Raw genomic sequence first — 18426 nt, 5'->3', positions numbered from 1 at the left:
TCAACCCCGTTTGCTTTCAGTTAGCATATATCACACACTTGAGTTTTCTAGGCTGCCTTCATGTTTAGATGTTTTGTTTTCATGCTTTGTATTCTCAGCAAATTCTGACACAGATTTGATTTACGTAGCATTTTGTGTGTAGCATTTTAGCAAAATTTAAAAGTATTGATGTTTGTTCCTTGCTGTTGTTCTGATTTTGACTGTAGTCTTTGTTTGTGTTTGTTTCCTTTTGGTAGTGTCATGATACTGGCCAGATATCAGACTAGAACATGCAGTCATGTGATGGGGCTCTTGCATTTTGATGTCAAAGGGAAGATTAGGAAGTATTTGGAGCTAGCTGCACTGCACATGTGTCGAGGTTATCATTCCTAACAGTTCCGACAACTACAGTCTGACATGGCGGAGGTTCTTTAGGCATGTTTGATGGATTCTTCATCATTATATTGAGTAATCACCCAAAAGAAAGCTGTGACAGAAGGTCTCTGAAATAGTTTCCAGCTGTGTCCATTTGTGCAGTGCAGGGAGCAGCAGATACCTCCCAGTCCCCCACATGATTCCCAGTTGTTTGTCCATAGTTTCTCCCATGTCCCTCCCTCCCCCACCCAGCAGTCCTCTCCCAGATCACTGTGTAGACCTTTTAACTGTAGATGGTACACCACTTTGTAGTTGTTTAAAAGCATTAAGCCGGATTTCAGATCATATACCTGTATGTGCAACATCTTAGATGATGAGTGGTAGTTTAAATATTTCTATAATTCTAAAGAAAAAGTGGTAACCAGTAACTGAGATAATCTTGAATAGAAGAGTGAGAGCAAACTGCCATCTTCTGTTACTAATCTCCCCTTTTCCTTCCTTCTGTTCCTCCCTCCTCCCCCCTCCTCCTGGTCCTTCCCTCTTGTTCTTCCTTGTTTGTCTCTGCACAGATGTGATCAATGTGGCCGCTCCTACCGCCATGCCAGCTCCCTCCTCAACCACAAAAACACCCACACTGTCGGCATCTACCACTGTGCCGTGTGCCTCAAGACCTACTCCAACCTGCTTGCCCTGAAGAACCACCGCCGCATCCACTCAGAGACGCGGCGCCACCGTTGCCACGACTGCGGCAAGGCCTTCCGAGTTTCCTCCCAGCTCTACAACCACCGACGCGTCCACCAGAAGCAGCGGGAGCTGACCTGCCGGTCCTGCCAGCGAGCCTTTCCCACGCAGGCCAGCTTCAGGCTCCACATGGAGATCACCCACGGCCAGACGCCACAGCCCCGCCAGCCCAGACCCCAGCAGCCTCGACCGGGGGGCTCCCAGGAGCTGGGCTGGGGGTCAGGCCTGGACCTCACCTTGATGCAAGAGCAAGGACTCCACCCCGGCAGCGTGGCAAAAGCTCGCAGCCGTGGGAGCCACAGTGAGGTCATCAAATCCCATGTGTGCGATCAATGTGGGCGGTCCTACCGCCACGCCAGCTCCCTGCTCAACCACAAGAACAGCCACAAGACCGGGACCTACTTCTGTAACTCCTGCCAAAAGGAGTTCCCCAACCTGATGTCCCTCAAGAACCACCGGCGGATCCACACCGAGCCCAAACGCTATCAGTGCCCCGACTGCGGCAAGTCCTTCCGTGTCTCCACCCAGCTCATCTGCCACCGCCGCATCCACACCAAGGAGAAGCCGTTTTCCTGCCAGCAGTGCGACAAGCGTTTCTCCTCCAAGTCCAACCTGAGGCACCACATGAAGGTGCACTGGAGCGGCTCGACGGCGCCCCCTCCCATGGCCCACGCGCCCAACTTCCTGGGTATGCCCGGCGGCCCCTTCATATAAGCTAAGGGATGAGGGGGGGGGGAAGGGTGACACATGGGGAGGTGTGTTGGTGGGGGGTGGGGGTGCAGTCACATGCCAAGGTTTCTGGAGGTGCCAAACGTAGCTCTTCCTCCTGCTCACCCTCCTCTTCCTCATTTTCCATGTGTGGCTGTGGTGTGTGTGAAGGTGCTCAGACTCAGTCCAGGTCCTGCATGACCCAACAGACACAAAGCAGGAGGGACGCTGCACACACACACACACACACACACACACACACACACATGCGGACACAGATACACACTTACACACCACAGTCTGTCCTGAGCTGAGGCTTCCTTCACGGACATCCAACGAGGTGCTGGTTGTAGAACTGTCCGACTGTCCCTCATAGACTGACTGACAGGCAGACGGACAGGCAGACATGGACTGTAGACAGACGTGATGTAGTTTTGTATAAACTGCATGGACTTCACTCCATCTGCCTTAGTCCCTACTGCATGTTGCCCTGTAACGCTGAGGTGTTGAACTTCCTGTGGACGCCTCCTGCGGCCGCAGCAACTCAGACTGTTTGAGTCGTAAAGACTGACGAGTCGTGTGGTCGTGACTTGGTTGAGCTGCTGTGAGGGTCCCGTTGAAGGCGCGAGGAAGTCTGACGCTTGTTTTCGAGCCATCTCGTCTATTCTGGTCCCGGGAGCTGATTGGTCCTGTTTTGCAGTTGGTTTCTCTGTGTTCCGCCTCCATCCCAGTGCTGATGGTGTTTATAGGGAGTTCTGTCTCGCCGCAATCTTCTCGTGGCCTTTGTCACAATGTTTTTAAACCATATTCTGACCGAGTCGGTCGAAACAAAGTGTTTTTATTTAAGACAAACATGTAGGTGCAGTGGACATGCTGATAAGGACAGTCAGAGACAGCTGGTTTGTTTTTCCTTTTTGTCCCTGGATGGTTGGACAGGACGCAGCAGGGACCTGTGGGAGCTTTAAGGACTCAAGACGGGACGCTTCGGTCTGCTCTAAATGTGTGTGTGTGTGTTTCTAAGATGAGTGTCGGATTCTTGTAGCTTCCCAATAGACCCGACGTCTGGTTGACACACAGATTCAACAGCAGCAGTTTGAGACTTACAGGTGTGTTCATCATTAAACGTGTCGGTTCGTCTGTAGCTGCTCAAACACGGAGCCGGTCGTTTCTTCGTTAACATGTTTCAACTAATTATAGAAAATTTGTGACCACAACTTCCTTTTTTTATGTCGTGAACCAAAGCAGTAAATAATTCTTCTTTGACTAAACAACTCAAGGCCCTGCTGCAGGAGCTTTCACCACAAGGTCTTCATCAGCAGATAAAAAGTCCTAGATCAAAACTTTCATATTCAACTTTGAAGCTGGCGCGAATAAAACTAAGATTTATCAGCTACTGAGCAAACTCTCTCCGGTAAGGAAGACTGAGTGATGTGGTTGAAAGCTCAAAAAAAAAAAAAAAAAGGCAGTAAGTGGACGTTCAATTTGAATCAGTTTTCAAACTGTTCAGGAATACATTTAGAGGCTTGGGGATCAAAACGAGTCCGATTAGTTTGACTGATTTTAAAAATATCTTCAGATTTGTGGTTGGAAAAGCTCCGAGGACACAGTTGTGTGTTTAAACCTGTTTTACGTCCTAAAACTCTCGATCCAAATTTTAGAGGTTTTTTTCTTTCGCTTTCAACTGTAGGTCAGCTTTAAATTTAAATAGTTATGCGGACTGTTTTCAATTTCAGGAATGCATTTTTTTAGGCATGGTGATCAAAATGAGTGTCATCAGTTTGACCGAACTTTTGACAAGAAAAGCCCAGAGAGCACTGCTGCTGAAAGAAATTAGTCCTGTTCACTTGTTAAAGTTAAATCGTAGAGAATTGGGAAGCCATTAACGAACATAAACTCTACTCTAGCATCTAATTGGTTATTCATGACGTCATGTCATGCCTGTATGAAATATTAACGTTCAGTCAATTACATAATTGTTCTCCGACACTACAAAGTTTATTTTCCGAGTTACGTGTTTCCACAGATTTCGTCTCTTCACGTCTGGTTCGTTAAAGTCAAATTGTAGAGAATCTGGGAAGCTATTAACTGACGGTCTGTTTGTTCAAACTTCTTTAATGTCGTGAAACTTTGAATCCAAACTCCAGAGTTCGTTCACTGTCTTTATCTGGTGCTTTAACTAAAGCTGCAACTGTTCATCACCAATTATTTTCTCCACAGGATTTCCATGGTCAGGAAATTCCTGGAAAAGTTATGGAATTAAAAAACAGTTTTCCAGGCCTGGAAATGAAATGAACGGAGTGTTTCTGAAAAGTTTTCAATCTGAATAGTTTTGGCTGTTTAAATTTAATTCATAAAATACCGAAACACATCTGAGGTTCAAACTGTGCTTTCTGTATTATTGATTTAAGATCTGGTGCGATGCTGTGTGACCGCTGAAACGACTGAAGCAATGTGACGGTGACCACCCATAATTTATGAAGTCATTACGTAGGCTCACATTCAGGCAATGCCACAAAACAATTATTACACGACCATAAAACAAGAAATAGATTCATACAAACGTGTCACTCAGCCACTTACAGGATCCTCAGTTTTCTGTCCCACAAAAAGACACGTAGCTTTATATATAACGTACGTCTGTGTCGCTGTAACGTCCAGACTGTTGTAAATGGCTTAAAGAAAGTCAGAAAGGATTTTAAAAAGTTTTCATCAGTCAAAATGTGCGGGAGCTACGGTTGTAGTGATGTACCAGTTGTAAGGTATACCATGATATAAAAGTTGACGGTTATTGTACTGTGTAGATTTGCTTATCTACGATATTGAAAAAAATCATCATTCTGTTAATAATAGTACTGTAATATTTTCTTCTACTTCTGTCTCGATGAATTGTTTTATCTACGAATACGATGGCACGGTGAGAAAAGCCTGTTACAGTAACCTGGATCCTGAGGTGATGTCATCACATTTTGTCCAAGCGACATTTCCAAACCCAAAATAACTAGTTGACTTTAAGCAGAGCCACAAAACCTGAATATAAACATCTAAAATGACTTCAGTCATTTCTCGTTATCAGAATAGTTGCAGATTCATTTCCTGTCGAACAAATAATCGAGTGACGAATTGTTGCAGCGAAACTTCAAACTGTAGAAGACAGGAAGTGGACTTTGAGTTTAGACAGTTTGTTGTTAAAGAATAGTTTCAGATGCAGGACGTTTAGCATAAAGTCAGATATGTCTGAATGTCGTCCTGTCTCGTCCCTCTGTGTGTTTGAATGTGTGTGTGAAGTTGAAGCCGTCCCGTCCCGTCCCGTCCTGATCTGATCTGATCTGATCTGATTTGCTCTGATCTCATCTGATCCGATTGGATTCAGTCCGATCCGGTCTGATTTGAGACTGAGTATAAAGGAGGAAGGACCCGTGGGGCCCCGCCCACAGTAAAGTAAAGGTGTATATTGTCTGACCTGTATTGTATCCGTATTCTGACTCTGTATCTCAGCACCTGTTTTCTAAGAAGGAAAAAAGACGACAGATCATTGTAGTAATGCATTTATTTATATTCTGATTATTATTATTATTATTATTATTATTATTATTATTATTATTAACACTTGTAATGGACGGCGCTAGTCTTTAGGATGTGTGAGTTTAGAGCTGTGTTGATGTAAACACCCCCTCCTTTCTACCCACAATGCCCCTGTTCTGTGGAGATGACGGACTCTGACCTGTGTGAAGATGTAAGAACTGTACACCATGATGATGATGATGATGATGATGATGATGGAAAGTGTTTTTCTTGCCTTTTACCAAGTGATGTTGTGACGGTCTTTCTCAGTCGAGCCTTCCCATCATCCTCTCTGTCATATTTATCTCTCCACCGGCTGACCCCGCCCCCTCCACCTCCCTCCTGTTGAAAAGGGACGACTCTTAGTTGGAGCTCATGGTTTGACCCTTGGTTCTGTTTCATGGTAACTTCCTGTATTTATTGGTGTTCTGTTTTTTTTCTCCTCCTATTTAAGTGCGACTCTTCGGACGCCTCTGTGTGTGCGTGTGTGTTTAAACACAGTTTGTCGGCGTGTTCAGGAGCACCGGTGCTAGTTTTAAAAAAAAGGAAAAAAAAGATGAAGTCAAAGCCGTGCAGTGACCGTCAAGTGCTGTAGGAGTCCATGTGATCTAGAACTACACAGAAATAATAACTGTACATTTTTTATTTTTGCATCTTCCTCCTCCTCCACCATGTTTGCTTTCTGAGTGGACACTTCCGCCTGCATTTCACGTAGAGTTTAGAGAGGAGGAGAAGAAGAAGAAAAAGATTTGGTTTGGAACTATAACCCTTCTTTTGTTTTAACGTTTTGTTTCCATGCATATATCTGTAATGCTTACTATACACTTTTATAAACTATGTTTTGATAATTCATTTCTTAACAGAAAAACTTGTCCATATATATAACCCTTACTGCTGAGTACTGAAAATAAATAGCTGAAAACAACCAGCAGAGGTCAGTGTGTTCACTCTCGATCAGCCGCAGCGCTCACTTTATTAGGAACACCTGATACAGCAGCTTTAACTTCACACTCAGTGGTCACTTTATTAGGAACACCTGTATCACCTCATACAGCAGCTTCTCATGTTTAGTTTGTGTCAGAGAGGCGCTGATTTAATTCTGTGTTTATTACTGAGGTTGATCTTCATCATACTGAGAGGTCTTGATAATGCACTCTCAGTATGATGCAGTAATTTGGTTCAGTGACATCAGATTAATACCAAAATTTCATAAATCACTTCGAATTTTTCCTGCAAATGTAATGTAATTTAAAGTCTTAAATTTGATTGAATTGATTCATCAGATTAAATGTGTTAGTCTTTTTTTAATCATCTTTCTTTAATAAATAAATGTAATTTACAGACAGCCCTGTTAATACAGCTGTGTGCCTCCCTTTGTTTTAACAGCAGTGAAAATACTTTTTTTAAAGCTAAATACCAGTAAACACAGATCAAGGCAGGATATTTCATGAGATAAAAACATGTCTTGAGTTTGGAAAATTATATGTGGTCACTGTTGGCTGCAAGAAACCAAGATGGTGACAGCTGAAATGCTGGAGGCTTCAAAACTGGAGTCCACAGACCGATGGATGACGTCACCAGGACTCCGTCTGTTATATATATATCGTCTGTGATTTACAAAGGATGGACTTATATACAAAAACAGCTCAGTGTTTAAATTTTGAACGTTAGAATCTGAATGTCAACATTATAACTGAAGCTTGAAACTATTTGGTACAGCCCAAATATATTTTTTAGGCCGACATGTTATTAACTTTATTGGGAATAATTATCAATCTCAAAGAAGATCAATCGCTCATTAAAATAAAATAATACAACGATTATAATAAAATAAAAATATGTTAAATCGCTTTCTACCTCCTCAAACATAACTAACATTAAATTAATCTCTGTGTCACAAACATTAAAAGGGAGGTGGTTTGATGGCTGAGCTGTTGTATTAAACTGTACAGGTGTTCCTAATAAAGTGGTCACTAATGAAGGCCTTTGATTTCTTTTCAATTTGCCATTTTAAATCTTCCATACAAACGTCTTCATCAAGTTCAACATGTGACCAGGAAGTTTATTCAGCCTCAGTTACATCATCATAATTTATCAGAATATTAACAACATCAGCTTCACATCAATCTGCAGAGTAACTGAGTACTTTTACTCCAGTACTCTAGCCTGAGTGTCAGACTGAAGCTCCCAGAACCTTCAGTCTGACATCGCCTCCATTGAAGGCGATTTACAAGGGGGAGGGAATTTGATTTTTCCCTAACCAATCAGTAGAGATCAACGACTCACCCAGAATCTGACGTCATTAGTATCCATGCCTCGGGGGTGCCGAAAACAAGCAAGCATTGCCCGTTTAAAATGTCTCCGTCGTCGTGCACGCCCAGCTGCATCGCCATTAAATCCAGTTTAGCAGCTTTCTTAATTTGGTCCTCCATTAACGCGAGTAGTGGCGAAATACCTCGATAGCATCGTTAATGTGGTCTGTAGGATCTGTAGCGGTCGCCATTGTTGCTATCCTCACCAGTTACCCACCGGCGCACAGCTTGACATCAGCGTGGCGCTGATTGGCTAATCGCTAGACCCGCCCCCACCCCCGGCGTTCATTGTTCTGTCCATCATTTGGACGTGATAAATCGCAAATTCATTGCAGTATGCCAGACCAGAGATGCAAGCCTACTCAGTTGAGTGGGCGGGGTCTATGGTCTGGAACCAGGCTACCAGTACTCTGCTGTGTATTTACATTTCCTGCTACTTTATACTTGTACTCCACCTCAGAGGGAAATACTGCAGTTTTTACTGCACTACATTTATCTGGTAACTTTAGTTACTTGGTTAAGACAGATATTTAAATTTACATTTTTAATGTGTCTGTTCTGGGGACTATTTTCAGCGGTGGATTAATCCAAATGTAGAGCGGCAGGTTGCACACGTGACTGAATACTAAAGGTGGCTGACGCCTGACGGTGTGAAATCTACACACAGTCTACAGTCACACACAAATTACAAATAACATTTATGTAACAGATAATTCTGATTCATTTTTGTTTGTCAAAATATTTAAAATTTGTCTTTTACCAAGAAATTTAATCAAATTTAAATGAAAGAAAGAATGAGAGACACATTAATCCAATCGCTGTCGGCACAAAATGGCTGCCACTTTATACAAAGTGACGCTGCTGGTTTGAATTTTATTTTTACTGAGTTTTACATGTGCTGCTACTTTAGATGATGAAATGTTGCTCATGTAATTTGTGTGTAATAACCCTTTATGCTCGCCCGATGTCAGCTGGGATAGGCTCCAGCCCTCCCGCGGCCCTCAAGAGGATGACGCGGTTAGAAGATGAATGAATGAATAACCCTTTATGGTCAGATAGTGAATGTAATCCTTTGGTCACAACTGAGCGTAGCCAACGGCCTCATGAGGAAACAAATACTTTGTTGTGATTTTACTTAGAAACTGAAACGCTTATTAATGTTCAACAAGCTGACGCCTTTTTCGTGTTCAGAAATCCTGTTTGACGGCTGTCATGACTTCCTGAGAATTAATTTTTCTTTTCACTTGAAATATTTTTCTTTAAAACTGGGAGAAGTGGGAATGACCTTTGACCTCTTTTTTGACAGAGTACATGAAATTATGTTTTTAATGAAGGACTGATTTTAGCATCTCGGTTTGATCTGTGTTTGTTTTTAAAGTAAACTATTTATTTTTCTTTTTAATCAGATAAAACTCTGATTCTTTACTTTGAACATCACAAACATTGGCATGGTGATGCAGAACACACTATATCATTAGACTTGTTGAATAAGTCAAAAGATAATATGAAATCACGGATGAAAAATAAGTCAAAACAGTGATGGGAAATGAGTCACAGTATAGTATGTCAAAAAAGTGATGGAAAATGAATCATAGTATAGTATGTCAAAAAAGTGACGAAAATGAGTCATAGTATAGTATGTCAAAAAAGTGATAGGAAATGAGTCATAGTTTACTATGTCAAAAAAGTGATGGAAAATGAGTCATAGTATACTATGTCAAAAAAGTGACGAAAATGACTCATAGTATAGTATGTCAAAAAAGTGACGAAAATGAATCGTAGTATAGTATGTCAAAAAAATGATGGAAAATGAGTCATAGTATAGTATAGTATGTCAAAAAAGTGACGAAAATGAGTCATAGTATAGTATGTCAAAAAAGTGATAGGAAATGAGTCATAGTTTAGTATGTCAAAAAAGTGATGGAAAATGAGTCATAGTATACTATGTCATAAAAGTGACGAAAATGAGTCATAGTATAGTATGTCAAAAAAGTGACGAAAATGAATCGTAGTATAGTATGTCAAAAAAATGATGGAAAATGAGTCATAGTATAGTATGTCAAAAAAGTGACGAAAATGAGTCATAGTATAGTATGTCAAAAAAGTGATGGAAAATGAGTCATAGTATAGTATGTCAAAAAAAGTGACGAAAATGAGTCATAGTATAGTATGTCAAAAAAGTGATAGGAAATGAGTCATAGTATAGTATGTGAAAAAAGTGACGAAAAATGAGTCATAGTATAGTATGTCAAAAAAGTGACTAAAAATGAGTCATAGTATAGTATGTCAAAAAAGTGATGGAAAATGAGTCATAGTATGCTATGTCAAAAAAGTGACAAAAATGACTCATAGTATAGTATGTCAAAAAAGTGATGGAAAATGAGTCATTGTATAGTATGTCAAAAAAGTGACAAAAATGAGTCATAGTATGCTGTCAAAAAAGTGACAAAAATGACTCATAGTATAGTATGTCAAAAAAGTGACAGAAAATGAGTCATAGTATAGTATGCCAAAAAAGTGACCAAAAATGAGTCATCGTATAGTATGTCAAAAAAGTGACGGAAAATTAGTCATAGTATACTATGTCAAAAAAGTGATGGAAAATGAGTCATAGTATAGCATGTCAAAAAAGTGACCAAAAATTTTGTCATAGTATAGTATGTGAAAAAAGTGACCAAAAATTGAGTCATAGTATACTATGTCAAAACAGTGACCACAAATGAGTAATAGTATGTCAAAAAAAGTGACGAAAACGGAGTCAAAGTATAGCATGTCAAAAAAGTGACGAAAAATTAGTCATAGTATAGCATGTCAGAAAAGTGACCAATAATTACTCATAGTATAGTATGTCAAAAAAGTGACCAAAAATTGAGTCATAGTATAGTATGTCAAAAAAGTGACGAAAAAGGAGTCATTGTATCGTATGTCAAAAAAGTGACGAAAAAGGAGTCATTGTATCGTATGTCAAAAAAGTGATGAAAAAGGAGTCATAATATGTGGAAAAAGTGACGAAAAATGAGTCATAGTATAGTATGTCTTGAAAGTGAGGAGAAATGAGTCATAGTATAGTATGTCACAAAAGTGACGAAAAATGAGTCATAGTATAGTATGTCAAAAAAGTGACGAAAAAGGAGTCATAGTATAGTATGTGGAAAAATTGACGAAAAATGAGTCATAGTATAGTATGTCAAAAAAGTGACGAAAAAGGAGTCATAGTATAGTATGTGGAAAAAGGGACGAAAAAGGAGTCATAGTATAGTATGTCAAGAAAGTGACAAATAATGAGTCATAGTATAGTATGTCAAGAAAGTGACGAAACGAGTCATAGTATAGTATGTCTCGAAAGTGACGAGAAATGAGTCATAGTATAGTATGTCAAGAAAGTGACGAAAAATCAGTCATAGTATAGTATGTAAAAAAAGTGACGAAAAAGGAGTCATGGTATAGTATGTCAAGAAAGTGACAAAAAATGAGTCATAGTATAGCATGTCAAGAAAGTGACGAAAAAGGAGTCATAGTATAGTATGTCAAAAATGACGAAAATGAGTCATAGTATAGTATGTCAAAAAAGTGATAGGAAATGAGCCATAGTATAGTATGTCAAAAAAATGACGAAAAATGAGTCATAGTATAGCATGTCAAGAAAGTGACGAAAAATGAGTCATAGTATAGTATGTCAAAGAAGTGATAGGAAATGAGCCATAGTATAGTATGTCAAAAAAATGACGAAAAATGAGTCATAGGATAGTATGTGGAAAAAGTGCTGAAAAAGGAGTCATAGTATAGTATGTCAAAAAAGTGACGAAAATGGAGTCATAGTATAGTATGTCAAAAAAGTGACGAAAAAGGACTCATAGTATAGTATGTGGAAAAAGTAACGAAAAATGAGTCATGGTATAGTATGTCAAGAAAGTGACAAAAAATGAGTCATAGTATAGCATGTCAAGAAAGTGACGAAAAAGGAGTCATAGTATAGTATGTCAAAAATGACGAAAATGAGTCATAGTATAGTATGTCAAAAAAGTGATAGGAAATGAGCCATAGTATAGTCTGTCAAAAAAATGACGAAAAATGAGTCATAGTATAGCATGTCAAGAAAGTGACGAAAAATGAGTCATAGTATAGTATGTCAAAGAAGTGATAGGAAATGAGCCATAGTATAGTATGTCAAAAAAATGACGAAAAATGAGTCATAGGATAGTATGTGGAAAAAGTGCTGAAAAAGGAGTCATAGTATAGTATGTCAAAAAAGTGACGAAAATGGAGTCATAGTATAGTATGTCAAAAAAGTGACGAAAAAGGACTCATAGTATAGTATGTGGAAAAAGTAACGAAAAATGAGTCATGGTATAGTATGTCAAGAAAGTGACGAAAATGGAGTCATAGTATAGTATGTCAAAAAAGTGACGAAAAAGGACTCATAGTATAGTATGTGGAAAAAGTGACGAAAAATGAGTCATGGTATAGTATGTCAAGAAAGTGACAAAAAATGAGTCGTAGTATAGTATGTCAAAAAAGTGACAAAAATGAGTCATAGTATACTATGTCAAAAAAGTGATGGAAAATGAGTCATAGTATAGTATGTCAAAAAAAGTGACAGAAAATGAGTCATAGTATAGTATGTCAAAGAAGTGACGAAAATAAATCATAGCACAGCATGTCAAAAAAGTGACCAAAAATTTTGTCATAGTATAGTATGTCAAAAAAGTGACCAAAAATTGAGTCATAGTATAGTATGTCAAAGAAGTGACGAAAATGAGTCATAGTATAGTATGTCAAAAAAGGGATAGGAAATGAGTCATAGTATAGTATGTCAAAAAAGGGATAGGAAATGAGTCATAGTATAGTATGTCAAAAAAATGACGAAAAATGAGTCATAGTATAGTATGTGGAAAAAGTGCCGAAAAAGGAGTCATAGTATAGTATGTCAAAAAAGTGACGAAAATGGAGTCATAGTATAGTATGTCAAAAAAGTGACGAAAAAGGACTCATAGTATAGTATGTGGAAAAAGTGACGAAAAATGAGTCATGGTATAGTATGTCAAGAAAGTGACAAAAAATGAGTCATAGTATAGTATGTCAAAAAAGTGACAAAAATGAGTCATAGTATACTATGTCAAAAAAGTGATGGAAAATGAGTCATAGTATAGTATGTCAAAAAAAGTGACAGAAAATGAGTCATAGTATAGTATGCCAAAAAAGTGAACAAAAATGAGTCATCGTATAGTATGTCAAAAAAGTGATTGAAAATTAGTCATAGTATACTATGTCAAAAAAGTGATGGAAAATGAGACATAGTAGAGCATGTCAAAAAAGTGACCAAAAATTTTGTCATCGTATAGTATGTCAAAAAAGTGACCAAAAATTGAGTCATATTATGCTATGTCAAAACAGTGACCACAAATGAGTAATAGTATGTCAAAAAAAGTGACGAAAAAGGAGTCAAAGTATAGCATGTCAAAAAAGTGACAAAAAATGAGTCATAGTATAGCATGTCAGAAAAGTGACCAAAAATTGAGTCATAGTATAGTATGTCAAAAAAGTGACGAAAAAGGAGTCATTGTATAGTATGTCAAAAAAGTGACGAAAAAGGAGTCATAGTATGTGGAAAAAGTGACGAAAAATGAGTCATAGTATAGTATGTCTTGAAAGTGAGGAGAAATGAGTCATAGTATAGTATGTCACGAAAGTGACGAAAAATGAGTCATAGTATAGTATGTCAAAAAAGTGACGAAAAAGGAGTCATAGTATAGTATGTGGAAAAAGTGACGAAAAATGAGTCATAGTATAGTATGTCAAGAAAGTGACGAAAAAGGAGTCATAGTATAGTATGTGGAAAAAGTGACAAAAAATGAGTCATGGTATAGTATGTCAAGAAAGTGACAAATAATGAGTCATAGTATAGTATGTCAAGAAAGTGACGAAACATAAGTCATAGTATAGTATGTCTTGAAAGTGACGAAAAATGAGTCATAGTATAGTATGTCAAGAAAGTGACGAAAAATGACTCATAGTATAGTATGTGGAAAAAGTGACGAAAAATGAGTCATGGTATAGTATGTCAAGAAAGTGACAAAAAATGAGTCATAGTATAGTATGTCAAAAAAGTGACAAAAATGAGTCATAGTATACTATGTCAAAAAAGTGATGGAAAATGAGTCATAGTATAGTATGTCAAAAAAAGTGACAGAAAATGAGTCATAGTATAGTATGCCAAAAAAGTGAACAAAAATGAGTCATCGTATAGTATGTCAAAAAAGTGATTGAAAATGAGTCATAGTATACCATGTCAAAAAAGTGATGGAAAATGAGACATAGTAGAGCATGTCAAAAAAGTGACCAAAAATTTTGTCATCGTATAGTATGTCAAAAAAGTGACCAAAAATTGAGTCATATTATGCTATGTCAAAACAGTGACCACAAATGAGTAATAGTATGTCAAAAAAAGTGACGAAAAAGGAGTCAAAGTATAGCATGTCAAAAAAGTGACAAAAAATTAGTCATAGTATAGCATGTCAGAAAAGTGACCAAAAATTGAGTCATAGTATAGTATGTCAAAAAAGTGACGAAAAAGGAGTCATTGTATAGTATGTCAAAAAAGTGACGAAAAAGGAGTCATAGTATGTGGAAAAAGTGACGAAAAATGAGTCATAGTATAGTATGTCTTGAAAGTGAGGAGAAATGAGTCATAGTATAGTATGTCACGAAAGTGACGAAAAATGAGTCATAGTATAGTATGTCAAAAAAGTGACGAAAAAGGAGTCATAGTATAGTATGTGGAAAAAGTGACGAAAAATGAGTCATAGTATAGTATGTCAAGAAAGTGACGAAAAAGGAGTCATAGTATAGTATGTGGAAAAAGTGACAAAAAATGAGTCATAGTATAGTATGTCAAGAAAGTGACAAATAATGAGTCATAGTATAGTATGTCAAGAAAGTGACGAAACATAAGTCATAGTATAGTATGTCTTGAAAGTGACGAGAAATGAGTCATAGTATAGTATGTCAAGAAAGTGACGAAAAAGGACTCATAGTATAGTATGTGGAAAAAGTGACGAAAAATGAGTCATGGTATAGTATGTCAAGAAAGTGACAAAAAATGAGTCATAGTATAGTATGTCAAAAAAGTGACAAAAATGAGTCATAGTATACTATGTCAAAAAAATGATGGAAAATGAGTCATAGTATAGTATGTCAAAAAAAGTGACAGAAAATGAGTCATAGTATAGTATGCCAAAAAAGTGAACAAAAATGAGTCATCGTATAGTATGTCAAAAAAGTGACTGAAAATTAGTCATAGTATACTATGTCAAAAAAGTGATGGAAAATGAGACATAGTATAGTATGTCAAAAAAGTGACGAAAAAGGAGTCATTGTATAGTATGTCAAAAAAGTGACGAAAAAGGAGTCATAGTATGTGGAAAAAGTGACGAAAAATGAGTCATAGTATAGTATGTCTTGAAAGTGAGGAGAAATGAGTCATAGTATAGTATGTCACGAAAGTGACGAAAAATGAGTCATAGTATAGTATGTCAAAAAAGTGACGAAAAAGGAGTCATAGTATAGTATGTGGAAAAAGTGACGAAAAATTAGTCATAGTATAGTATGTCAAGAAAGTGACGAAAAAGGAGTCATAGTATAGTATGTGGAAAAAGTGACAAAAAATGAGTCATAGTATAGTATGTCAAGAAAGTGACAAATAATGAGTCATAGTATAGTATGTCAAGAAAGTGACGAAACATAAGTCATAGTATAGTATGTCTTGAAAGTGACGAGAAATGAGTCATAGTATAGTATGTCAAGAAAGTGACGAAAAATCAGTCATAGTATAGTATGTAAAAAAAGTGACGAAAAATCAGTCATAGTATAGCATGTCAAAAAAGCGACAAAAAATGAGTCATAGTATAGCATGTCAAAAAAATGACGAAAAATGAGTCATAGTATAGCATGTCAGAAAAGTGACCATAAATGAGTCATAGTATAGCATGTCAGAAAAGTGACCAAAAATGAGTCATAGTATAGTATGTCAAAAAAATGACGAAAAATGAGTCATAGTATAGCATGTCAGAAAAGTGACCATAAATGAGTCATAGTATAGCATGTCAGAAAAGTGACCAAAAATGAGTCATAGTATAGTATTTCAAAACAGTGATCAGAGATGAGTCATATTATAGTATGTCAAAAAAAGTGCTGAAAAAGGAGTCACAGTATAGCAAGTGAAAAAATGACTCATACCATAGAATGTCAAAAAAGTGATGAAAAACGAGTCATAGTATAGTATGTCAAGAAAGTGACAAAAAATGAGCCATAGTATAGTATGTCAAGAAAGTGACAAAAAATGAGTCATAGTATAGTATGCCAAAAAAGTGACGAAAAATGAGTCATAGTATAGTATGTGGAAAAAGTGATGAAAAATAAGTCATGGTATAGTATGTCAAGAAAGTGACAAAAAATGAGTCATAGTATAGCATGTCAAGAAAGTGACGAAAAAGGAGTCATAGTATAGTATGTCAAAAATGACGAAAATGAGTCATAGTATAGTATGTCAAAAAAGTGATAGGAAATGAGCCATAGTATAGTATGTCAAAAAAATGACGAAAATGAGTCATAGTATAGCATGTCAAGAAAGTGACGAAAAATGAGTCATAGTATAGTATGTAAAAAATGACGAAAATGAGCCATAGTATAGTATGTCAAAAAAATGACGAAAAATGAATCATAGTATAGTATGTGGAAAAAGTGCTGAAAAAGGAGTCATAGTATAGTATGTCAAAAAAGTGACGAAAATGGAGTCATAGTATAGTATGTCTCGAAAGTGACGAAAAAGGACTCATAGTATAGTATGTGGAAAAAGTGACGAAAAATGAGTCATGGTATAGTATGTCAAGAAAGTGACAAAAAATGAGTCATAGTATGGTATGTCAAAAAAGTGACAAAAATGAGTCATAGTATACTATGTCAAAAAAAGTGACAGAAAATGAGTCATAGTATAGTATGTCAAAAAAGTGACAAAAATGAGTCATAGTATACTATGTCAAAAAAGTGATGGAAAATGAGTCATAGTATAGTATGTCAAAAAAAGTGACAGAAAATGAGTCATAGTATAGTATGTCAAAGAAGTGACGAAAAATGAGTCATAGTATAGTATGTGGAAAAAGTGCTGAAAAAGGAGTCATAGTATAGTATGTCAAAAAAGTGACGAAAATGAATCATGGTATAGTATGTCAAAACAGTGACTAAAAATGAGTCATAGTATAGCATGTCAAAACAGTGACTAAAAATGAGTCATAGTATAGCATGTCCAAAAGTATGTCAGGTGGCTGCGCCAGGCCTAGGAGGAGGCCTACAGGAGCAAGGAGTGGGCTCTGTGCAAGCAGGCCAGAAACAAGCTGACAAAAGAGATCAGGGTAGCAAAGAGGGGCGACAGTGAGAAGCTAAAAAAAAACAGCTTCTCAGTCAACAACCCTGCGTCTGTTTGAAGAGGCCTGCAGAACATTACCAAATACAGGAGACCATGCCCCACCCTGTGGAAAACCTCCAACGAGCAGACGACCTGAATAGATTCTACTGCAGGTTTGAAAAGGCCCTTTTCACATGTTCCAACCACACAAAGGGATAACCTGCACCCCCAGCTCCCCGCTCTCCTGTAGCCCCCCATCTGCACTGAAGGTCTCTGAAGAGGATGTGTCAATCAATCAATCAATCAATCAATCAATTTTATTTATAAAGCCCAATATCACAAATCACAATTTGCCTCACAGGGCTTTACAGCATACGACATCCCTCTGTCCTTATGACCCTCACAGCTGATCAGGAAAAACTCCCCAAAAAACCCTTTAACGGGGAAAAAAAAATGGTAGAAACCTCAGGAAGAGCAACTGAGGAGGGATCCCTCTTCCAGGACGGACAGACGTGCAATAGATGTCGTACAGAACAGATCAACATAATAAATTAACAGTAATCCGTATGACACAATGAGACAGAGAGAGAGAGACAGACACAGAGAGAGAGAGAGAGAGAGAGATGCAGGACAGACGGTAATGACAGTAGCTTACAACAACATTAATGAAGGTAATAATATAATTATAGTTCTGGCTACTGTGGTAAAATATGTTGAAAGTATATATTAATATCTGGCAGTATACATGTGTGACAATAGTCATATGTGTATAATAACAGTAGAAGTATGACTAATGACTAATGATGGCAGCAGCAGCAGGAGGCATCTGGCAGGACCACGGCAGCAGCACAACCACACACGTCACGCTGTCCAGGCACCACTGTGATATGAGTTAATATGTGTCAGCTCTTCCAGAGACAGAATACCAGGAAGGCTCCGGGACCTGACGGTGTGTCTCCCTCCTGCCTGAGAGTCTACTCTGACCAGCTGGCCCCTATCTTCACTCAGATCTTCAACCAATTGCTGGAGCTGTGTGAAGTACTCTCCTGCTTCAAATGCTCCACCATCATCCCGGTTCCCAAGAAGCCCTCCATCACAGGATTAAATGACTACAGGCCCATCGCCCTGACATCTGTGGTCATGAAATCCTTTGAAAGACTGCTGCTGCGCCACCTGAAGGACATCACAGGCCTGCTGCTGGACCCCCTGCAGTTTGTCTACCGTGCAAACAGGTCGGTGGATGATGCAGTCAACATGGGACTGCACTACATCCTGCACCACCTCAAATCCCCAGGGACTTACGCAAGGATCCTGTTTGTGGGCTTCTGCTCTGCTTTCAACACCATCATC

The 18426-nt window shown here is 38.1% G+C and overlaps 1 protein-coding gene across 1 annotated transcript in view; it reads left to right on the top strand.

Annotated features, from left to right (window-relative positions):
- LOC117267776 (zinc finger protein 646) overlaps window positions 1–18426 on the top strand; it is a 59087-nt gene that overhangs the window by 18561 nt on the left and 22100 nt on the right. The window contains exon 4 of the mRNA XM_033643780.2: window positions 924–1783. Coding sequence (XP_033499671.1) covers window positions 924–1783 — 860 coding nt within the window. The remainder of the gene's footprint in view (window positions 1–923; window positions 1784–18426) is intronic.

Source organism: Epinephelus lanceolatus, chromosome 18 (assembly GCF_041903045.1).
Source record: "Epinephelus lanceolatus isolate andai-2023 chromosome 18, ASM4190304v1, whole genome shotgun sequence".
Taxonomy (NCBI): domain Eukaryota; kingdom Metazoa; phylum Chordata; class Actinopteri; order Perciformes; family Serranidae; genus Epinephelus; species Epinephelus lanceolatus.
Note: the sequence above shows the minus strand (reverse complement) of the source record. Positions and strands in the feature narration are given on the sequence as shown.